General features: G+C 35.3%; 1 protein-coding gene and 1 long non-coding RNA gene across 3 annotated transcripts; one reads left to right on the forward strand and one right to left on the reverse strand.

Moving 5' to 3' along the window:
• Window positions 1-111: 111 nt before the first annotated feature.
• LOC135706813 (uncharacterized) lies at window positions 112-7040 on the reverse strand. The gene is made up of 4 exons (XR_010518192.1): window positions 7005-7040; window positions 6757-6809; window positions 6500-6540; window positions 112-339 (listed from the first exon to the last, which is right to left on the reverse strand). It is a non-coding gene; the product is annotated as an uncharacterized LOC135706813 (long non-coding RNA).
• A 6219-nt stretch (window positions 7041-13259) lies between these two features.
• Window positions 13260-16900, forward strand: LOC135706829 (transcription factor grauzone-like). 2 transcript variants are annotated; one of them, XM_065228500.1, is made up of 6 exons: window positions 13260-13506; window positions 13567-13714; window positions 13780-14494; window positions 16171-16350; window positions 16425-16623; window positions 16690-16900. In XM_065228500.1, exons 1-6 carry the CDS (start codon window positions 13366-13368, stop codon window positions 16867-16869), a joined length of 1563 nt encoding a protein of 520 aa, XP_065084572.1. In that variant the 5' UTR covers window positions 13260-13365; the 3' UTR covers window positions 16870-16900. The 2 variants fall into 2 exon arrangements, with proteins under 2 accessions (XP_065084572.1, XP_065084573.1); XM_065228501.1 differs by lacking the exons at window positions 16171-16350; window positions 16425-16623; window positions 16690-16900 and adding exons at window positions 15444-15623; window positions 15688-16067.
• Window positions 16901-25331: the final 8431 nt, after the last annotated feature.

The raw sequence follows: 25331 nt of genomic DNA on the forward strand, positions 1-25331 counted from the left end.
GCTAAATATATTGTCTAACTATAAAATTTACGACAACGCAACGCAAGCAGATCTAATGTGGGTTACCCTTAAGGCCTGTGGAAGAGTGAAACCTGGTGGCCGCGTGAAAGTTTAGGGAAATTCCCCAATAATTTGCAAAATTTAGCAAAACACAAATGCTCCGTCCATGTGTCGAACCACAAACGAAACTCGTCAGTTGGTGGTGATTGATGACTTCCTTGGTTGCTTTGGTGGTGTCATGCCTTCCTTCGAAAAGAAGCACAGCCGTGGATCCTGGCCCTTGAGTTGATGAGTCCAGGTCTAGGTGTTCAATTGCCTCCCTGGCGTAAGTGGTTGCCACTCGGTTGCAGAACATAGAACGATAGAAAATAAACAAGAAAACAAAGCCAAATTGAAGATTAATCCAGGGATTTTGCAGTAAATATTTAGATGAGCTAAGACTAGAGAATGCTAGAGAAACTGTGAAAGACTATCAAAGCAAACTATGCACCTAGATCCAAATCTTTTCAGAAAACTTATCAATACGCATAGTTTGAACCGATGTATAAACATCATGCAGACATTGTTGTCTTTGAAATGTCTACGAGCCAGGTAAAGGGCCGAACCCAATGACACCAGGACAGCGGCATAGCGGTATAGCGGTAAATGTACATTTTAAGGCTAGTTAGAAGAACTACTAGAACTTCAGGGTAGTTCTATAAACATCAGAAAAATACCAGATTTAATTTAATTTAAGTTAATAATTATTCTGAAAACCTACAACTGAACAGAAATTCAAACGATGTCCTTTTGATATTCTTTGAATAGTTTAAATTGATCAGGTATTATTCTGAGAACCTACAACTGATCAATAAATCAATTGAAACTTTTCGGATATTACTACAAGAGATCAAAATAAGCAGGAATTGTTTTGAAGACCTACAACTGATCAGAAATTCAAATAAAGTAATTTAGAAAATATTCGAAGTGGTCAGGTTGATAAGGATTAGAAATTAAAATCTTGAGATATTTTTCGAAGAGGTCAAGTTGATCAGGAATTATTCTGAGGACCAACATCTGATAAAAAATCGGATTGAAGTCGTTTGAAAATTTCTTCAGAACGTAGAATAATCGGAAATTGTTATGAAGATCTTACTACACCGAAGGTCGTAGATCTTCAGAGAAACTAGCAGAACTTTAGGGAAATTAAAAAAAAAACTTCAGAGAAGTTTTAAAAAACTGAAATCTTTAGAGAAATCAAAAGAAAATCAGGGAAGTTCGTAGATCTTCTGAGTAATTTACAGCACTACAGTAATGTTTGTCGTCGTTTCAAGAAATAATCACTACTTCATGGATGTTCACAGATCTTCAGGGAAGTTTGAAGATCTTCAGGGAAGTTTGAAGATCTTCAGAGAAATTAACAGAACTACAGTGATGTTCGTAAATTTAAAGATAATTTTTTAGTTCCTAAGGGAAATTTATAGAACAGAATTTCAGAGAAGTTCGCAGAACTTTAGATAAACTCACAGAACTTCAGGGAAGATCACATAAATTTAAAGGGTGTCCACGATGAAATTGCCACACACAAAATTGATTCGCAAAATTCGAGTTTTCATCCGATTGCCATCAAATTTTCAGGGATTGAGAAATAACTATTAAACTTCATTTTACCATTTTACTCGTATTTTATTTACAGTCCGTACGCAAATGCCCGCACCTTGGCCTTAACCCCGGCCATAAGATTCTGCACAACCTGTGAATCAACCGTTTTTTGCATGTAAACCCATACTTTCTTCAGTTCCTCGACTGTCTTCACTACCTTAGGTCGTTTAAGAAGGTGCTGCTTCATAATCGCCCAGTACTTCTCGATGGGGCGGAGCTCCGGAGTGTTGGGAGGGTTGAACATTTTCGGCACGAAATTGACCTTATATTATATATATTATATATTATTACCTGGTCCGCATACCACTTCAGCACGTCCTTGGAGTAGTGGCATGAGGCCAAATCCAGCCAGAAGATTGTTGGGACGTTGTGGGCCTTCAGGAGAGGAAGCAGCCGCTTCTGGAGGCACTCCCTAATAAAAATAACCATAAACGAACGATAACCCAAATCATTGAACTATTCCATAAATGGTTTGGATGATACCCAGAACACGTCGTTAAGCAAATTAACCATACAATTTTTATTAGGGCTCTTTTATGTACGCTAATAAAAATGTTATGGTTAATTTGCTTAACGACGTGTTCTGGGTATCATCCAAACCATTTGTGGAATAGTTCCATCATTTGGGTTATCGTTCGTTTATGGTAATTTTTTATTAGGGTACACCTGTCCGTTCATCGTGTCCTGGGTCACGAAAGGTGCACTCCGCTTCCCGCACGTGCAGATGGCTTGCCAAACCAGGAATTTCTTCGCAAATTTGGACATCTTCTGAGTGCGGACATGCTCCGGAACGCTGAACTTATCCTTGGCCGTGAAAAACAGGTTGCCGGGGATCTGTTTGAAGTCGGTCTTCACATATGTTTCGTCGTCCCTGTTGCAGCATTCAACTTTCGTCAGCATGTTGAGGTACAACTTCCTGGCACGGGTTTTGGCGGACTTGTTCTGCTTCTCGTCGCGATTAGGGGCCTTTTGTACCTTGAACGTTCGAAGCCCAGCCTTAGTTTTGGTCTTCTGGACAAAACTTCGGCTTAGGTGCAGCTTCTTAGCCACATCCCTAACGGAGGCGTTCGGATTTCGGTTGAAGGCCCCAACTACGCGGTTGTGATTTTTGGTGTTGTACGGAATACTTTTTCCTTCACTTCTGGGCTTCCGATCGGTGGTCAACCGTTCCTCGAACCGCTTAATCACTCGCGACACCGTGGAATTCGCGATTCCCAACGTTTTAGCGATGGAACGATGCGAGAGATCCTTGTTCTCGTGATGAATGCGCAAGATTTTATCACGCACGAGCTGTTCTTTCGACTCCATTTCCGCGAGTTTTGATCACAGGACTTTAAAACTTGCAGGATGTAAATAATGCACTATGAACTAAATCCACCCAAATTTTCATTAAATTCTACCCAACAGTTAAAAAGTTAGAGCAATTTCATAGTGTGGCAATTTCATCGTGGACACCCTTTAAAGATCCTCGTACATCTAATGGTGGTAAGCTCCAACTGATATTATCCTCGGATTAAATCCCGATCAAGAATGTCCGGCTGCTTTGATGTCGACATCAGAGTGAATCAACGCGGCTTTAAGCAAATATTTTGCAGATCATCCAAACAGGGACGGTATTAAAAGTTAATCCGAGTTGGAGCTTACCACCATAAGAGTTATTTTCAGTACTTCAGGGCAGTTCACAGAGCTTTAGGCAAATTGGCAGAACGTCAGGGAAAAATACTGAATTTCAGGGAAGTTTGTTGATCCTCAGAGAAATTTGCAGAACTTAAAGGAGGTCTTCAGATAAATTTTTATTGCTTCAGAAAAAATTGCAGAAATTCAGGAAAGTTTTGTAGACTTTTAGAGAAATTTTTAATGCTTCAGGGTAGTTCGAAGATCTTCAGAGAAATTCACAGACCTTCTGGGAGTACACAGAACTTCAGGGAAGTTCGAAGATCGTCTAAGTAATTTGCAGATTTTTAGGAAAATTTAACATAACTTTTACTTAACTTTAACTAAACTTTAACATAACCTTAACTTAATTTTAACTGAAATTTATTATAATTTAAATTTTAACATAACTTTAACCTAACATCAACTTACCATATCTTTAACTTCACTTTAGCTTTAACATAAATTTAACTAAACTTTAACATAACCTTAACGTAATTTTAACTTAAATTTAACATAACTTTAATCTAACATTAACTGAACTTTAACTTAACTTAAGCATTAACATAACTCTAAATTAATTTTAACATAACTTTAACTTAATTTTAACTTAGCTTTCACATAACTTTACCGTGAACATTACTTCAACTTTAACTTAACTTGAGCATAACATAACATAACTTTAACTTATCTGTAACATAACTTTAAGATAACGTTAACGTTAACTTAACTTAACTTAGCATTAACTTTAACTTAACTTTAACTTAGCGTTAACTTAACTTTAACTTATCTTCAACTTAATCTTAACTTAACTTTAATTTAACTTTATCATAACTTAACCTTAACTTTAACTCATCTTTAACTTAACTATAACTTCTCTTTAACTAAACTTAACCTTTTTTTTTTTACTTAAATTTAACATAACATTAATTTAATTTTAACTTAACTTTAACCTAACATTAACTTAACTTTAGCATTAATATAACTCTCACATAATTTTGACATAACTTTAACTTAATTTTAACTTAGCTTTCGCATAGCTTAACCTTGAACATTACTTTAATTTTAAAATCATTTTAATTTTAACTTCACTCTAACGTAATTTTAACTTTACTTTAACTTAACTTTAACAAACTTTAACTTATTTTTAACTTTAACATAACTTTAACCAAATTTTAACTTAACATTAACACAACCTTAACTAAATTTTAACTTAAATTTAACATAACTTTAATTTAACTTTAATGTAATATTAACTTAACACATCTTTAACTTGACTTTAACTTTATAATAACTTTAACTTAACTTTAACATAACTTTAACTTAACTTGAACTAAACTTTAACATAACCTTAAATTAATTTTAACTTAAATTTAACAGAACTTTAACCTAACATTAACTTAACTTTAATTAACTTTAAATTTTATCTTAAATTTAAAATAAGTTTACCATTAACATAACTTGAACTTAACTATAACCTAACATGAACTAAACAGATCTTTAACTTAACTTAAACTTTATAATAACTTTAACTTATCATTAACATAACTTTAACTTAACTTGAACTAAAGTTTAACAAAACCTTAAATTAATTTTGACTTAGATTTAACATAACTTTAACCTAACATTAACTGAACTATAACTTAACTTTAAATTTAATCTTAAATTTAAAATAACTTTAACATTAACATAACTTGAACTTAACCTAACATAAACTTAACATATCTCTAACTTAACTTTAATTAAACTTTAACATAACCTTTACGTAATTTTAACTTAAATTCAACATATCTTTATCCTAACATTAACTGAACTTTAACTTAACTTAAGCATAAACATAACTCTAATTTAATTTTGACATAACTTTAACTTAATTTTAACTTAGCTTTCACCTAACTTTACCTTGAACATTACGTTAACTTCAAAATTATTTTAACTTTAACTTTAACTTAAACTTAACTTTAAGTTAACTTATACTTAACATAACATAACATAACGTTAACTTAACTTTAACGTAACTTTAACTTAACGTTAATTTAACTTAAACTTAACTTTAACTTACTTATCACAGAACTTTAACTTTAGTTTAACATAACTTTAACTTTAAAATAACTTAAACTTAACTTTAACAAAAAAATAACTTTAAAATAACTTAAACTTAACTTTAACTTTAAAATAACTTTAACTTAACAGTAACTTAAACTTAACTTTAACTTTACTTTAACATAATATTAGCAAAACTTTAACTTAAATTTAATCAAATATAACATAAATTTAATTTATTTTTTGCTTAACTTTACCTTACCTATAACATCCCTAATAAACGGGTACCATACACTAACAATTTCATAGATGGTACGACCATACCACATAAAGTTGAGATGATATCCCGAATTGGGATATACTTTATCTTAACTTAAACATAACTTTAACTTAACTTAAACATAACCTTAACTTAACTCTAACTTACCTTTAACGTAACTTTAACTAAATTTTAACTTTTACTTTAACATAAGTTTATCTTACCATCAACATAACTTTTATTTTAACATAATTTTAACTTAAATTTAGTTGTTACATACTTAATTTAACTTAACTTTAAATTTTACTTAGCTACACAGCAAAAAAAAAATGTAATATCGATCAACGTAATTCAAGCTGATGCATGAAATAATGATGTAATAGCAAAACGCAGATACAATATTACATCAATGGATGTAATTTTGTTCGCAAAATCGATGTACATCGTACAATGTGATTTTACACAACCGATGGATTGACCTGGTTGCAGCAGTTTCGATGTAATATTCAACAACTTTTTTTGCTGTGTATAATAAAACTTTAACTTAAACATAAACATCGGGATCCGGCATCGGAATGCGTTGCATCAGTAAGGATGCTTAACTCAGCCGGATTCCTCCTGCGGATCAATTTTGGAAAATAGTTACATCAAAATTGATCCGTTGGAGGAATCCGGATGAGTTAATCATCCTTGTTGATGCTTTGCATCAGTCAATTAAATCCGCCGGATTCCTCCAGCGGATCAATTTTTGGAAAAAAAAAAATACATCAAAATTGATCCGCTGGAGGAATCCGGATGAGTTAAACATCCTTACAATAAGGATGCTTAACTCAGCCAGATTCCTCCAGCGGATCAATTTAAAAAAAAATAATTACACTTAATAACAAATTGTTCAATACTTACCTCTATTCCCGAACACCTCCGGAATTATTGGAAGCAGCCGGCTGAAAAAAAAAACAATTACAAAATAATCAAAATTTTGGATCTGTTTGTTAGAATTTGTAATTATTTTTCAAAATTGATCCGCTGGAGGAATCCGGATGAGTTAAACATCCTTGTTGATGCGTTGCATCAGTAAGGATGCTTAACTCAGTCAGATTCCTCCAGCGGATCGATTTTTAAAAATAATTACACTTAATAACAAACTTTTTAACACCTACCTCTATTCAATTTCCGTACACGTCCTTAATCCGGAATTATTGGAAGCAGCCGGCTGAAAAAAAAATACAAATTAATCAAAATTTTGGATGTTTGTTAGAATTTGTAATTATTTTTCAAAATTGATCCGCTGGAGGAATCCTGATGAGTTAAACATCCTTACAATAAGGATGCTTAACTCAGTCAGATTCCTCCAGCGGATCAATTTGAAAAAAAAATTACACTTAATAACAAACTGTTCAATACTTACCTCAGCTTACCTCTATTCAATTTCCGAACACCTCCGGAATTATTGAAAGCAGCCGGCTGAAAAAAAAAACAATTACAAAATAATCAAAATTTTGGAAACAGATCCAATTAATAGAATTTGTAATTATTTTTCAAAATTGATCCGCTGGAGGAATCCGGATGAGTTAAACATCCTTGTTGATGCGTTGCATCAGCAAGGATGCTTATCTCAACCGGATCAATTTTTGAAAATAATTACATCAAAATTGATCCGCTTGAGAAATCCGGATGATATAACTAATGCAACGCATCAATTTTTTAAATTACAAATAATAACACTAAATATAACAAATATTTGAATACTTACTGTTAAAGTTGCTAATTTCCTTCGCGGCTCGGGTGAAGGAATTTGCGGTGCGCTCCGTGTACTCAGCCATCTTGTCTAGTTTGTTTATAAACAAACCAGACAAGATGGCTGAGCGCACGACAAAAAAAAACACACCAATTTAAAAACGTCAGTCTTTAAGTCGCCCAATGTCAAATGACGTCACTTTGTCGCCGGCAATTCGTGTGTAAAGCCCTACAGTAAAAGTATGGACGTCTGTCAAAAGTTGTTCCAATCGAACCGTCAAAATGCACCGCTTTGCTCGATTGGAACTGGGACGGGACTTGACAATCGGGTAGCGATTTCGAGCCAATTTTCTGTCAAACCTGAGCCAGTTTCTGATTGGTCGATTTGACAGTAGCAATCGTGGAATAAAAAGGATAGAGGGATCGCATCAATCTGGCTGGCAGTGATGCCGGAATCAATGTTGACGTCAATGGCGTTGTTATTTGTTTATATTTACGAAAGGTGAGTTGAAAAATTTAGGGCACTGCGTGTTTTAAGCTATGGATATTGTTGTTTGTTTATGGTTAATTTTATTGTGTTGAGCAAAAATGATGTTCAAGCTGCTAGATTGCGGTAGAAACTCCGGATAAAATCCAAATTTAAAATAGAAAAATATTTTACATTCCTGGCATCATTGGTCTACTCCTTCAAACATCACGCGCAACTTTCCCTAATAAAAAATAACCATAAACGAACGATAACCCAAATTATTGAACTATTCCATAAATGGTTTGGATGATACCCAGAACACGTCGTTAAGCAAATTAACCATACAATTTTTATTAGGGTTCCGAAGGGCATTCTTCAAAAACATTAAGAAGAGTGAGAAGCTCGATTGTCACGTCCCGTCCCGGGATTGGAACAGCTTTTTTTTCAGTTTTGTGGTGTCAGTCGTCCATACTTTTACTGTAGGGCTTTATTCGTGTGGGTGCTGTATTCGTACACGGTAAGAAAAAAGTACCCAACGGCCAGTTCACTTTTACCTACTTTTGACTAGTTTGTCTTCTTTTCTCCTTCTAATGTTGTCAAAAACGGAGGAGCAAAACCACCCAACAGGGGTAGTAACGTGTGGGAACCCAACGTTGAGTATAATAATATTTACCTACTGTTGGGTACAACTAACTTACTTTTGCGTTGAAAGCTAGTGGAAAATTCCATACGAATTGCACACAAGTAAATGAAAACTACTTTGACCCGCTTTACCTATTTTTGGGTTCCTGCACTATAGTGCCGAGATGAGTGAAAAGAACTTACTTTTGGGTACTTTTTTCTAACCGTGACACGGATGCGGTATACACGCTAACTTGAAAGTACTCATTAATGAGTAAAAAAAGACCCATTTTGATGAAAAGTGGTTTAACTCATTGATGATTAAACAATTTTACCCATTAATGAGTATCTGTTATCCATTAATGATTAACAATTACTCATTAATGGGTAACAGATACTCATTAATGGGTAAAAAATTTACTCATTTAATGAGTTAAGCCACTTTTCTTCAAAATGGGTCTTTTTCAACCATTAATGGGTACTTTCAAGTTAGCGTGTACAGCACACTATGGCCGACGTTATGTTTAACGTACAGAACAAGAGTAAAATCGGTTTTCAATTGAAACGATAATAATCAATTAAAACACTAATTAACTCTTGCACTGTAACGTCACCAGGGCATTGTTTTACATACAAATAAACATTGCCCACAGGGCATGCCAAAACTTCTTTCAGTGATTTGAGGCTATGTCAGTCGTGCAAGAGTTAATGGTGGTAAGCTCTACCTTGTAATCGCAATGTGCTATTTTTTATGATTGCGTCGAGGATCGCGCATTGGGCACATTTATGAGATTATGAATGCGGAAAAACTAATAAAAGTGCGGTTTTACGTTAAATTGTTGTTGTGTCTTCATCGCACATACCGTTCCGATTCAAATTTCGGACGATTCAAATTTCGGACACTTTCATTTTTAATTAAATATTACATCCAGTTAGAAACAAAGTAATAATGTTAGATGATCGTGGAGGGCACTAGTCAAAAAAATTTAAAATTTACAAGACATGTGGATCATATTCGACCGAGATAATCAACTTTTAAAAGTGTCCGAAATTCGAGTTTAAGTGTCCGAAATTTGAATCGGCACGGTATTCCTTGGTGAATGAAGAATAAGTGCGCAGAAGGCGTCAAGACGATACAACGTCTAAGTGCACTTTTATTAGCGTTTCCACTCTTCTAAAGAGCTCAATTTTATTTGCAATTGATAATGTCACAAAACTATGCATAGCCACTTTTTATTGTTGTGTCATATGATGTATTCTAATGTTTTATGCGTGCAACAATTTACATCGTGATGAAGTTTGATTCTAATGTAACGTTTGGTCACAGACAAACAGACATAACACTCGCAAGTTGTTCATCGAACAAGCATTTAACGAACAATTTAAAAGCATCGTAGTTGGTAGTACCGCCACTAGCGTCTGACGTTTAAACACTACCGCCATCTGTTCAGCGTAGTGCCCACCACAGTGTACTCAACAGATGGCGGTAATGTTTTAACGACGATGTTTTACAGTGAGAAATACTCAATGTGTTATGTCTGTTTGTCTGTGGTTTGGTTCTGTTGTCATTTGATGTATTCTGATGTTTTATGCGTGCAACAAATTACATCGTAATGAAGTTTGATTCTAATGTAACGTTAGGTTCTGTTGTCATTGGATGTATTCTGATGTTTTATGCGTGCAACAAATTACATCGTGATGAAGTTTGATTCTAATGTAACGTTAGGTTCTGTTGTCATTGGATGTATTCTGATGTTTTATGCGTGCAACAAATTACATCGTAATGAAGTTTGATTCTAATGTAACGTTAGGTTCTGTTGTCATTGGATGTATTCTGATGTTTTATGCGTGCAACATATTACATCGTGATGAAGTTTGATTCTAATGTAACGTTAGGTTCTGTTGTCATTGGATGTATTCTGATGTTTTATGCGTGCAACAAATTACATCGTAATGAAGTTTGATTCTAATGTAACGTTAGGTTCTGTTGTCATTGGATGTATTCTGATGTTTTATGCGTGCAACATATTACATCGTGATGAAGTTTGATTCTAATGTAACGTTAGGTTCTGTTGTCGTTGGATGTATTCTGATGTCAAATTTTACATCGTCAAGACGTTTGATTCTGATGTAACGTTTGAGGCTAATGTATTTTTATGTACTTGGACGTCACACTGAAGTCTGAATACATTAAGGGTACAGCAATATACGTTAAAATTTAATGTATTGAAGATGTCTGCTGATGTTTCCTACATTACAATTTCTATTCGGGTTGATCGATTATCTTCATCGACTTTCTCTTTCGTTAATAATTCATCTGCAAACACATTCCTTGGTTCGTGTGCCATTCTGTATGCTAGATGAGAACCTCCTTTATCAAACTATGTGGCAGAAATAGTGCAATATCTGTTTATAAAGCTGTTGCTGTAAAAAGCGAAAATTCGATGAAGCGAATCGATCAAAGTCACTTACACCCCTTTCCTTCTAATCCCCTCAATCAATAACTGTGGAATTGCATCAAGAACACTAAGTTGAGAGCACGCAATAACCCGCATAAACTGGAACCATAACTTGATCTTACACGGAAAGACGAAATAACTCAAAATCGAGATGAAAAGTACTTAAAAATAAGTACTTCTCTATCACTACTGTTTTGCGTACAATTTTGTTCTCATTGATGATTACTTTAAACTTAATCTTGAAGTACAACGATAACTCTTACGCTTCATTAATAATTGTACTCAAACAGTAGTCTTGAGTGAGTTCATATTTTTGCGAACTTTTTATCTCGATTTGGAGTTGTTTTGTTTTCTTCACTATGAAAGTATTCAAAATCAAGTGTTACGATTGCACTTGGTTTTGGATGAAAAATCGCAGCGTGCGCCATATGCATTTTGCGTTTTTTGTCGCCTGGCGAAAGCAAAAAATCAACAATTTAATTTAGTGAATGCTGTTCGAAAAAATTTGATTAACTTAATAACGGACTTTTAAATGTGGTAAGTTTACATCTCCCATATGGAAAGTTAAAAAAAAATAAATACATATCAGTGCCAACATTTCAAAGGGGCGTAATTGCATTTGTAAACAATGGCTTTAGCCTTCGATTTCTCATGAATAAAAGCTCACTCATGAAAGTTATTTACACCACCAAGTAGGGGAATGTTTCCTCTACCATCTAGAATTGTTAATTTGAAGAGGTGAGCTTTCAGTTGCGAGAAATCGACAGCTAAAGCCATTGTTTACAAAAGCAATTACGCCCCTTTGAAATGTTGGCACTGATATATTGAAATTTTTAATTCCTAGGATCTCAAGAGATATAGATGGTGTCCGGATCTCAAGATGTCAGTTTCCCGTGTACGTGGGCATGCGTAGCTAGTCCAGTATTCGCGTTAATTATTCCGAACACATTTGCCAGCGTGATCGGCGAAGGAATGCTGAAGATTGGGAGCATCTCACATGCTAAGAGAGCTAAGAGTAGGTGGATAGTTGATTGAATTTTGCAGTACAAACATTTATAGTTAAATTCATTTCTAGATTCTAACACTGGACTGGTGCCCCGACTGATGCAAGCTTAATTCCAACGTCCTATTGGATTTATCGGAATATGGAAAGGACATCGAGTTTGCAGCAAAGATGTGTGAAATATGCAGCAACAGGGAGTACCATTCTCACCCATTTTAAGTTGTATGAGTGTTTATAAAAAATAAAAAATAGAACTACTATAACTGATTTGTAATGGTCAATATAAACATTGAAGAACAAAATTAACCATCCAATATTTATTCAATATTTTCTAAATCAATACTCGATTTTAAGTACTTTGTATCCAACATTCGCTCTTCATGAAACAGTTACATTTCACTCAACACGAAGTTTTCGTAAAATACTCAAAATTGGATACTTCGCAAAGAACTCAATTTTGACTGGTTGCACTTAGCTGTCAAGATGAGTACAAAAGACTTAATTTTGAGTTGCTTCGTCTTTCCGTGTACTGAATACCATTAAAATTTCCAAACCATAAGTGAAAAGGTTCTAATATAGTCTTTCCGAAAATGTATGGAGAAAACAAGAATTTTGAACAAGAACAAGAAGAAGAATAAGGCTGTAGTTTGAGGGGTACGAAACTCAATACGAAACTCCTAGATTTATTCAAATTTAATGTAAAAAATAATCTTTATTTTGGTAAATCGATCCATATCTGAATGAATCCACTCCGATATAATCTCTAATATTAATAATATCGTTTTTTATCGATCACATCTCTAAAATATCGGATCGCAACTGTAATTATCTCATCCCATAGCACGTGGGACAGTTATGCATCCACCGACAGTTTAATGGTTTAATCGTCAAGAAGTCGTTTCTTCAATAGGCTTGATTATTGCACGGATAGAAATCTCCTTATACCTTTTGGCAAATTTCTATTGCTGATTATTCATAAAATGTATGAGTCAACTAATAAGCAAACGCCTTGCAAAAAGTTAAAGAAAATGATGTGTCAAATGAAATGTATAAGCGGTCAAAACTATCGTCATACCTTTTATGCATGTGGTTTGTCTTATGGAATGTATAAGGCTGATGTTTTGGCAGAAATGTATATGTATATGAAACACATGAATAAAATAATTGATTTTCGTTTCGTGTTTGTTCCCCTTTAAACATGCTCGATTTTGCGATACGTAATATTAGATTGGACCCAAATTAGAAAATGAAAATACGCCCTTTCATTTCGCTTTTCAGTAACCATCAGCAAACTGTCATTTGATGGGTGTTTGTTTCCGTTGATGTTGTTTATTTACATTCTTGGATTCGCGTTAGTTAAATAATAATGCAAATTATTAGCACCGCCGAAACAGCTACACATTTTTGATTTTTTTTTTACAATAATACTGAGATTCCCTGTAGCAATACATAGTTGAACTGGTGTGTACCGTATGCTAAAATGGACATAGAAGTGGAATTTTTGGAAGTTAATGTCTGCACAGTGTGTTTGATTGAGAAATCCAACCTGTTGGCAGTGCATTTCGACGAGACACTAGATTCCTGCATTGGAACGATTCTGGTGAAGCATCTATGGTTTCAGGTATTTGTTACAACTATTGTTCAAGTTTGTCACATTTTATTAAATACAGCGTTATTGCAGCCCGAGGAGCTACAATTCAAATACGTTTGTGAGGAATGCTGGGATCAGGTACACCAGTTTCACGATTTCTACATCGCAGCGGAAAAAGCTCACGCTGATATGAAATCGTCTACTGTACCGCGCGATTTGGAAGATGTGGTCAAAACAGGTAATGCAAGTTTATACTTGTGCAAAATTGCACCGTGGACTGATTTATAATTTACATGCTTTAAGAATCCTATCACACCGAAGCACAGTCAACATATTTGCTGGAAGTGGAGGAGGCAGATTGCGTGAGTCCAAAGCAAGAAGTTAGTGAAGAACTAGACCAGACGGATAATATCGTTCTAGAGGTGGAACAGGAAGATGAAGAACTTTCAGATTTTCGACAGAATGAGTCCACGTCTGAATCGGAAAGTTCTGAGGATGATTCCGACTCGGAATCTCCGAAGACAAGGTCCAACAAAGCAAGAAAGAAGCAACGCACCAAGAAATCCGAAACGATCGAAAAGATTTATCATAAATCCATCGAACAAATAGAGGAAGAAGATAGGAACATAAACGAGCACTGCAAGTTGAGCTGTACGGACTGCGAAACGTCTTTTACCAAGTTCCTCAATTTTAAGCAACACTTCCGAAAGGTGCATCACGAGACGAGACCGGTGGTGGTATGCTGCGGGCGAAAGTTCAACAAGCGCGTCCGGCTGGTGGAACACGTTACCAAGCATATGAATCCGGATGCGTTCCGGTGTACGGTGTGCGACAAGTCGTACTGCAACAGCACGAATCTGAACATTCATATGCTCAAGCATGGTTCACCGGAGGCGCTGGTGCACAAGTGTGACCAGTGCGAGCGTTCGTTTGCGAAAAAGTACCAACTCAATGCCCACATGCTGCAGCACGTGCCGGAGGAGGAACGGAAGTGCGTTTGCCCGAGTTGCAATAAGGCGTAAGTATTTTTTGTTATCGTGAATTGTCTCTCTTTAGAATTACACTGAAGTCTTTTTTACACGGTTATTTTTACACGGTTTTTCGCGATTTACACTGTACGTTTTTAACGATTTCTCGACAACGATACAACCTATCGACTTGATTCCAATCACATTATCCGTTTCAAGCTATAGGTTATCGAATGGCATACTTAGAAAAAAATCACAATTTTTGGTGTGAATACAGAAATTTTTAAAATATGTCTTTATGGACCATAGCATGCTATAATTACAAATGGCATCAAAATCCGATTTTTAAAAACATTTAAGCATGTGAAAAATCAAAATCTCGTAGTTTTTTTTTACACGGTACATATCCCCCGTGTAAAAAAAGACCTGAGTGTAGTTTATTGTTGGGGTATTAAGATGCATAAGGGATTTTTTTTTCAAGTCTCTTAAAGCTCAACAGTTTTAATAAAACTTTACGGAGCCGAAAGTCTTTAAAACAAATACAAAATACTATTTCGAAGCAGTGTAGTAGGGTGCCTTGATGAGTTTTTCTAATGTTTCCTAGTAGGTCAATATGATTCTTTTTAAAGGGTCTATTTGATTAAACTTCTGTTTTTTAAAACCATTTTTTTGGATAGCGGCATTCTCAAATTCTGTTTCATGTGATATCCTGTCCTACCTTTCAATAGTCTTTCTTTTGGGCCTATATGTCAAGCTTTCGCTTTTGTAGAAAGTCTCGACAGATTTCGGGTTTCGTCCCATTCAAATACAAATTTACAATTTCTTAGAAATATCAGTTTAAGATTAATCTATAACTCTCCTAAGAAGCAAGCTGACGATGCACTGCATAATTATTGTGTCATATTCACTTCCATGTAGTACCATACGGAATTGATCAAACTGAGCCAAATTCTTTAACAGAACTAACAGATCCTTGTTTCTTTTCCGGTCCATCGTCAGCTTCGCATCCAAATACTCCATGCAGCAGCATGTCAACAGGGTGCACCTCAAACAATTCCATTTCTTCTGTGATATGTGCGCGAAAACGTTCTACAGTAAACAGTCATTGCAAGTTCACAAGAAAACGCACGACGAGATTCTGCCACCAGAGAAAGTGCAGTGCCCAGACTGTGGATCTTGGTATGTTATCAACTGCAAATTTATCTTTCGTATAGATTAACGTTCAGACTGCTTAAATTTCTAGGCACAAGCACATGCAAGGCTTATTGAAGCACAAGAAACGACACCACGAGCATGATCAGAGGCAGTTTTCGTGTTCGGATTGTGGCAAAGTTACACCGAGTATGAGTGCCCTGCAGAGTCATCGAAAATATATCCACCAAATGGCTCCCATCCACGAGTGTAATATTTGCGGGAAATCCTTCAAACGACCGGTGGCGCTGAAAGAGCACATGGCCCAGCATACCGGTCAGTCTTTGTACAAGTGTACCTACTGCGAAAGGCAGTTCAATTCCTCAGCCAATATGTTTGCCCACCGAAAGCGGGAACATCGACTGCAATGGGAAGCGGATCAGAAGCTAAATGTTAAGAATGAGTAGCTATAATAAAGAAATTTGTAAAAGTCTCGTTTTTTTTATCATTTGAAGCATGTCCTGATAATCGTGGTAACATACCGTTTGATATTTACGACCATATATAGGAACTTACAGCAAACGACTATTTTCAGATACGCAACAGCATCCCTACTGAACGCTCATGTGAAATCAAAACATCTTCCGGTGGAACTGTACATCTGTGAAGTCTGCGCTAAGAATTTCAAATCACGCTATCAGTTTGAGAAACACAGGATGGAGCACAACGAATCCTACCAGGAAATTAGGCTGCAATGTAAAATCTGCTCTAAATGGTATGCTGATGCTGATTGCAACGTACTGATTTAGCTATTTGTCACTTGATCTCTTTTCAAATTTAACTCACCAGGATGAAGAATGCCAGCAGCCTACGGAAGCATGTTCTACGCCATGACGGAGAAGGTGGAAAACATGAATGCGAGTATTGCGGGAAGAGTGCTCCGAATGTGCTGGCACTGCAAAGTCATATCAGCTTCGTGCATAAAAAGGATAAGCTATTCCAGTGCACTCTTTGTCCCAAGGCATTCAAAAGACAATTTACTCTTATTGTATGTAAAGATGGAATGTTTTGACGCACCTTTTGTCTTTTGCTAACTCTCTTTTCTATTAAATAGGAACACATGACTACACATACCGGAGAAGTCCTTTATCAGTGCCCGTTTTGTTCAAAGACATTCAATTCATCTGCAAACATGCATGCCCACAAGAAAAAAACGCATCCCCAAGAATGGGAAAAAAGTAAACGGATAAGTGAGTTGCCTTTTGCCGGTAGTACAAATCCATCGGTTAGCTGAGATTTATAATACGGTAGGTGTAAGGTCTTCAATACAGGTTCATTTTTGAATGACTGCTTAAGTTAATATGTTATCACATCCTTGAAATCCGTTCTTTTTTTTTTTTATTAAAGTATAAATTACGTTTACCTAGACTTAGCAAGCAATCGTCACATATAGTGACATCCTAGTAAAATTTGGTTTGCCGAGATCTAGAATTTAGACAAAAAATTATCGAGATTCTTCACTCAGTACCGTAAGGCTGCCATCCACCGCTCACATAGTCTGATAATTTGCAAATTATAGAATATGATGATCAATGATACTAGTGGTATTAATTGTAATTATACTATTGGTATTTGTTGTAATTTTATGTAAATAATGACACTAAAGGGTGTCCAAAGTTAAATTGCATCACTTTCAAAAAGCTGTAACGTTTAGCCTTTGTGTTAATTTTAATTAAATTTTGGGGAAGATGACCTCAGCGTGTATTGTTTTTACTGCGTTAGTTTTATTGTGAAATTTCCACACGCTATTTCAAAACTACCCAAATTTGGGTAGGATCCACCCAGATCCGTCAAAACTGAACCTACCCAAAAATGGGTAAACTGTGTTGGGAGTGACAAGTTGACAAATGAACAACGTCGATCGGATTGATGTCAATGTTGTTCATTTGTCAACTTGTCGCTCCCAACACAACTTTCCCATTTTTGGGTAGGTTCAGTTTTGACGGATCTGGGTGGATTCTACCCAAATTTGGGTAGTTTTGAAATAGCGTGTAGTACACGCTATTCTGAATCTACCCAGTGACTGGGTAGATGGTACCCATTCTTGTATCCAGTAAGGAGTTGTCAAAATCCGACTAGAATGGGATACGTTAATCGATTTGCTTGGGACCAAAAAAAAAAAGTTACAATCAACATTCACCCGTTGACCGCTGACTAGAGCGAACCACAAAACTGCCTACCAGTCAAGTGTAGTGAAGTTCTCTTCGGAAAACCGCGTGAAATTGGAAGCCATTTTTAAGTTTTTACGGTGTTTAAGTGGATTACAGTGATTTCATTTAAATAGATTGAGAAAGAACCTTTATTTGTTTTACTTTATTAATTATCTAAGTGAAGAGAAAAAATCGGTGTATTTGTTTAGGTTATATTAAGTTTAGTTAGGTTAAGTGTACAGATAGTGGTAAGCGGTAATCTATGCTTGATTAACAAGCATGGATCTATCGGACAGTAACAGGCAGCCTGAGCCGCCAGATAAAGGTAAGGACATGGTTGAATATCCATTACCCCCTACATCGGATGAAGACATGGACAACGATGACGACTTCTGGAGCTTTCCGGAGGATGACATGATAGACCAGTCTCAACAGAACAAGAAAAGACGAGAAGAAAAAGACACAAAAGAAAGCGATAAGAAACGAACAAGATCAAACAAGTCTAAAAGCACACTAACACAAGCTACAGCTAACACTTTTACACTACCAACAAAATCATCATCAAACACACTAACACAACCATCGGTATCTCAAATGACGAATACACTAACAACACCACCACCAAACTCACTAACACAACCACAACCACTAAAAATCCCAACCATACTAACACAAACAAAGCCTGGAACTTCTAACAAAAACAATGATAAAAGCATACACATCAAAAACAACGCATACAATGTTATTTTCATCGAGCCAATTTCGATTAAAGAAGGACAAAAACTTCTGGAACCAATGGAAGTAGGAAAATTCCTACATGATTCACAATTGGACCAATTCACGGAGCTCAAAAGAGCAGGACAATATCGATACAAAATGACCTACAAAAAACCACAGGATACAGAGAAAATTCTCAACGCGGCATCACTCCTGAAAAACAACAACTACAAGGCGTACATTCCGAAAATGCTAACCGAAACGACAGGTGTCATCAAAGACATTCCTCCATCGTTCACTGAAAGAGAAATTCGATTGAATGCAATCTGCAGCAAAAAAATCACAGGTGTTGAACGAATTAAGACGAAAAAGGACAACGAACTGATCAACACAAGGACGGTTAAAATTACCGTAGAAGGCCCGGAACTACCGAGAGTGGTACAGATCTACGGAGTATACTGTAAACCGGAAATATACATCTACCCTGTGAGAATCTGTAACAAGTGCTGGAGACTTGGACACAAGGCTGCAGCGTGCAAAAGCAAGGAAACATGCCTAAGATGCGGGAAATATATCTCCGAAGAACACCAAGGATGCGACGAAAGAAACCCAGTGAAATGCAAGAACTGTGGAAACAAACATCTACCCACCGATAAAGACTGTCCAGAACGTAAGAGAAGAGAACATATCAACGCAGCTATGATGTTAAACAAAATGACTTTCACAGAGGCAGCAGAGCTCTATCCGAAAACACAAAACAGGTATGCTATTCTGGAGTCTATCGATGAATTCCCAAGACTGGAACGTCCAAATAGACCAAACCCAGGATTCAGACAAGAGGTAGAAACCACTGGAAAAATCGACTACAGCAAAGTAGTCGAAAGACTGATGAAACCAAAGCCAAAACCAACCATTGTTAAAAACATGTTCCCTCAAGAGGAACACATCCTTGAACAGGTAACTGTAATAACAAACAACCCACATGCAGTATCCGAAGCAGAGCGAATTCAGACAATGTCAAAACAACTACACAACTTTTTTACAACACTTCTACAGCACAACGTGGAATAAATCCACATAAAAATAGTTAAACTTTTCTACAATAATGGACATCTTCACTGAAAGTCTAAATATTTCACAACTTAACATACACAGTCTTAGACCATTACAAAAACGAGAAAGTCTTAAAACATATTTAACAACTAAAAACATACACATTTTTTTAATCCAAGAAATCTGGATTAAAGAAACAGAAAAATATAAATTCTTAAACTATTCTTTTTTTAAGAAATGTAGACCTGATGGCTATGGCGGATCAGGTATACTTACACATCCGACTTTACAAGCAGAAGAAATTATAATTCCTAATGTCGATCTTGAACTAGTAGCAGTTAAAATTAAAAATCCAACTATTTTTATTTCTATGTACATTCCTCCAGATACTACAATAGAAGATTTAAAAACCCCACTAGAAAATTTATTCAAGTTTATTCAACATAGTAACATACCAATAATGTTAGGCGGTGATCTCAATGCACATCACCCGATATGGGATAGTATTGCTATAAAAGCTGATCGCAGAGGAGATCTAGTGAGTGACCTATTAGAAAACTATGACGTAATTTTTCACAACACCGGGGTTCCAACTAGATGGGAAGATATCAATTAAAGTCCATCAGCAATAGACTTAACTCTGACGACGGTAGATTTGGCATCTAAAGTCAGCTGGGAAACAAGTGATGAAAATTTAGGTTCAGATCACAAACTAATAGAATGTAAAATTCAAAATTATAATAAATTCTCTGATAATTTACCACGTACAATCATAAGCAAGGAAAAAGCAATAGAATTTCTAAATGAAATAGATCCAAGCGAAATAACAGATGTTAGTAGTTTAGAGGAAAAAATCGAAAAAGCACTAGATAAAACATCTTACCTAATCCATCCAAATAGCAAGAAAAAGATCAAGCCATACTGGACAGAAAATATCAAAAAATTATACGAAGAGAAAAATAAAAAAAACACATAAAATTCCGGAAAAATTTAACATTAGAGAACAAACAGAAATTCAAAAAGGCAGAGAGAGAGAGTTCATAACAGAATTGAAAAAAAGAAGTTAATAAATACAGACAAGACATGCTAGAAGAAATTAACGAGGACACTAATGTTAACAGAATGTGGGAAATAGTTAAATGCATATCTGGTAACTTTAAAAATAAAAATAATTCTGAAATAATTTCAAACAACAAACTAGCAAAAGATTCTTTGGAATTAAACTTTAAAAAAGAAATTAACGAGGAAATTGAATTTAATAGTTTAATTGAAAAATAGTACAGCAGACGAAAAAAGATTTTGTAAGGAACTTAGCAAAACGCAGATGATTAAAACAATTAATAACAGAAAAGACTCTTCTGCAGCTGGCCAAAATAGACTGTCGTATTTTTTCCTTAAAAGAATTAAAACCGAACTGCTTGTGAAAATACTAGAATTAACTAATGAAATTTGGGAAAAAGGAAACATACCAGAACAATGGTTAAACATTAAAATAGTTCCTATATTAAAACCATCTAAAGATAAATCAAACCCAAAATCATATCGACCCATTGCATTTATTAATATTAACCCTAAAATTATTAATTGCGAAGTCAAAAAACGCTTGACCACTTTCAGCCTAGAGAACAATTTAATTCCTCCACTATCATTTGGTTTCAAAGAAGATTCGTCAACAATAGATTGTATTAACTACTTGGTTTCAACAATAGTTGAAGCCCAACGCAATAAAATGGTAGTATCAACAATACTCACTAAAGCATTCGACTCTGTCGACATAATAATATTACTTAAGCAACTTGATAATTTCGCGGTACCAAATAAAATTCTAAAATGGCTTAAAACATATCTCTCTGAAAGAAATGTTATTTTGGAAACAATTCAGGAAAAATTAACAAAACCAACAAATAGAGGGCTGCCACAAGGTTGCCCTCTATCTCCGCTGCTTTTTAATTTATATACCAGTTTGTTACACGAAATTAATACAGAAAAAGTTATACTAGAACAATTTGCAGATGATTTTGCAATAACAATAATAGGTGAAACTATAGAAGAGGTGCAATTAACAGCTAAGGTAGCACTGGGAAGAATTAAAGAAAAATTAGAAGACCTGAAGATCGAAATAAACGCCGAAAAATCAGCAATAATTCTGTTCACTTCTAGACAAGATGATATAATAAATGTGAAAATAGGTGATGATAACATCAAACAAATAAATCAACATAAATATTTAGGCTACGTAATAGATCAAAAATTATCCCATAAAATGCATATAAATTACATAAATAATAAAGCAAAACAAAAATTAAATGTACTCAAAATAATATGTAAAAAAAGAACGGTGCACATCCTCAAACGGCTTTGAAAATCCATAAAGCAGTTATACGCTCTCAAATAGATTACGGACTAACAATTTACGGTGGTGTTACCAAAACCAATCTGCAAAAGCTCAATTCTACATACAATGCAGGGATTAGAACAAGTCTAAGGCTAGTTAAATCCACACCCATTAATGTTCTATATGCAGAAGCAGGAGAAATGCCAATCAAGGAAAGAGCAGGTTGGTTAGCTAAAAAAGAAATAATTAAATTTTTTGCGCATATTAAACCTATAATTAATAACCTAAGCAAATTCACAGAAATGGACAATCTACCTAAAAAATACACCTTTTTGGAAAAAATAACATTTGAGAATAATTATTTAGTCATACAAACAAGTAGCTCAATTATATCAAACGAAATTAAAAGATGTATAGAAGAAATAGAAAAACTACCCATAGTAACAGAAATCCCAAATTTAAAAAAGCCAAAATATGAATGAATATACTATTAGATCTTTAACAAATGATTTCATTCAAAATACATATGAGAACCATATAAAAATTTATACAGATGGCTCGAAAACTTCAAATAAATGCGGTATAGGTATATGGCTAGAAAACAAAGAATCAATTAGTTGCAAAGTAAACAGTGAACTCTCAATAATGAACGTGGAACTTACAGCTATTAACATAGCGATTGAGATAATTAATGTTCAACAAGAGACCTTATTTGTAATATGTTCCGATTCGAAATCAGGTCTTATATCGTTAAAATCAAAGAAAATTAAAAACAATTATCTAATTACAGAAATTTTAAAAAAACTAAAAAACTCTACGAAACAAATATCCCTCCAATGGGTTCCAGGACACAAGGGCATAATCGGAAATGAAAAAGCTGATAAACTTTCGAAAAAAGGCTGTACTATCACAAATGCGATTTATTCCAAAATACCACTAACAGACGCATTTAACTTAGCTAAAGGAGAATCACTAAATGAATGGATTTCTCTATACACATAATTGTCTAAAGACAAGGGTCTTCGCCACTTTAAAATTTATCCAATCCCTACACTTAAGCCCTGGTTTTACAACATAGGCCTGGAAACACACGAAATCATTAACATAGGAAGACTAAGGACATTTCACACGATGACGAAAGAAAAACTTTACCAATGGAAACTCATAAGTAATGAAAATTGTGACGAATGTGGGGTCAAGGAAGATATCAACCACGTCCTTTTTATTTGCACTAAATACATTGAAAATAGATATAAATTCAACTGCTTGCTTGCTAACGATAACACTGATGACTTGCTTGAGAACGCCGGAACAAATACATACCGAGAAATAGCAAAATTCATTAAAATAAACAGAATTCAAATTTGATACACAGCGTATAAAGGTTTTTTTTTCAATCTAAATTCATAAACAAACACCAGTCCATATGATTGGTGCACTGTCATTTCATAATAAACCCTGTAAAAACGGTACAAACCGTTTACGTCAAAACAGAGAAAGAGGCGAATGATGCCCAATAAAAACTTCACGACTTGACATAACTGGCAGTGTAGTCCGTCAACAGTGGACTTGCCACTAAAGGGTGAAAAGAAGAAGAAGAAGATTTGCTTGGGACCAATAGGCTAGTCAAGCAGTGAGCCAATTAAAAAAAAGTTAGTTTCGTATTGATTGTTGGTAAAAGCCACTCAGTCAGCCAAATCCGGGACTCTGTCGGTCCGTGTCGGAGATCTAAGAAACGGCGAGATTATTGTAAAACACCGACCGAAATGTATTAAGGTAAGTAGGAATTGCATGCGAAGACGATTTTCAGTCGTCTTCAGCTCAAGTTAAATGATTATTTTTTATGAAAACAAATAAAAAACAAACTTCCCGGTTGAAAATATCAGAGTGGTTTTGACTCAATCTGAGCGAGAACGTCATGTACTCAAAAGATAGTAGAAGTGGGCATACTCACTTTTGAGTAGCCATACTTCCCGCTGAAATGATTTTAAGTTGTTCCGAGTTACCGTGTAGATAGCATGGTATCAGGCGACTTAATTTAAATTTTATCTCAATGAATCCTTTTTTTTGTATAATCGTTGCATTGTTTTAATATTACTGATGGGTTTTCTAAGGATCGGTACTCGATTAGCTGGCGTATATAAGAAAAGTTTGCGGCAGCACTATGAATATCAGTGGCCCTTTTCCGATGTCAATGTCATTTGCGCACTGACGTTGAGGCGAATGATATTGATATTTTGCAGCACTGGGAACATCACGTGCGCGAAAAAATTTTGCACACTCACCTCAACAACCCACATCTTTCGCAGCGAGCCATCGGAAAGATGTTGGGAATCAAACAATCTACTGTTTCTCGTGTCATAAAACGTTTCGGAAAACGTTTAACCATAGAGGTAACTCTAAGACCACTGGGTCCCGAAGAAAATCATTATTATTTTTGGCTCACTCAGTACCAGAACAACGGTCCCAAGCAGTCCCAAGCTATTTCACTCACCCCTGCATGTTCTGCATGAATCCACACACCCCTGATGTTATCTGTCAAACTTTCATAGCGAATCAAAACAAACATAGTGTAGTAATAGAATTTCAACTAGAATAGGGTACGTTAATCGTTTGCTTGGGACCAATAGGCTACTAAAGTGGTGAGCCAATTTAAAATCGTTAGTTTCGTATTGATTGTTGGTTTAACTGTCGATCGGAAGCAAGTTAGTGCAAGTACTCCGTAAAAGATAGCAAGCGAGTGGTTGCTGCCTTCAAACGCAAACCCAACTATATGCAACGCAACCCAAGCAAAGTCGGTTAACAAAATGAAAGCAAATCGATATTAAAGTTTGCAGTTCCTATCATAATGAAAACTCATTTTGATTACAATTGCCAGGACATTAGTCCGATATCATATTGTGCTTTCATTATGCAATCAAGACGTTTTAAATGAAAGCAACTTAACTTGAAGTTCTGCTGTTAACGTCTTGTTTAAAATTTAATTTATGCTCATCTGTCGTTGAACTAACGCCTATTTATTTGTTTTGTTTTACACATTTTAGATCATTCGTTATTTGCCCCGAGGGGGACGATTCTATCTACGATGCAGAAAAGATTGTTTTGCTGTGGCTAGCTGCGCGCACGCTGAGTAGATAGAAAGAAGATTGATGACGATTCTGAAGATTTCCTGCAAAAAGATGATGCGCGATGCAAGTAGATGCGACAAATGAAAGAAGATTTTTCGAAGATTGATGCGCTAGTGTGAGATTTGTTGAGCATCTAAACTTGAGATTTAGATGTGTCGCCTCTCTCGATTTGCCCGAGGTGAGGTTTGAGCTCAAGTCTTTCAGCGTGAGAAGCATGGATGCTAACGATTTACGCCAGGCCCGTATTCAGTTAAACATTATGAATGCAAAATCAGAAATCAAATTGATGTAATTGAAAGCAAGATTACTTTTC

Source organism: Ochlerotatus camptorhynchus, unplaced genomic scaffold (genome assembly GCF_037179485.1).
Source record: "Ochlerotatus camptorhynchus isolate MF236.1 unplaced genomic scaffold, CSIRO-AGI_Acam_v1.1 ptg000291l, whole genome shotgun sequence".
NCBI lineage: Eukaryota > Metazoa > Arthropoda > Insecta > Diptera > Culicidae > Ochlerotatus > Ochlerotatus camptorhynchus.

Coding starts and splice junctions, on each gene's coding strand:
- LOC135706829 (XM_065228500.1), top strand. CDS start 13,366: ATGGACATAGAAGTGGAATTTTTGGAAGTTAATGTCTGCACAGTGTGT. Junction 13,507..13,566: donor TGAAGCATCTATGGTTTCAG/GTATTTGTTACA, acceptor GCGTTATTGCAG/CCCGAGGAGCTACAATTCAA. Junction 14,495..16,170: donor TGCCCGAGTTGCAATAAGGC/GTAAGTATTTTT, acceptor GACTATTTTCAG/ATACGCAACAGCATCCCTAC.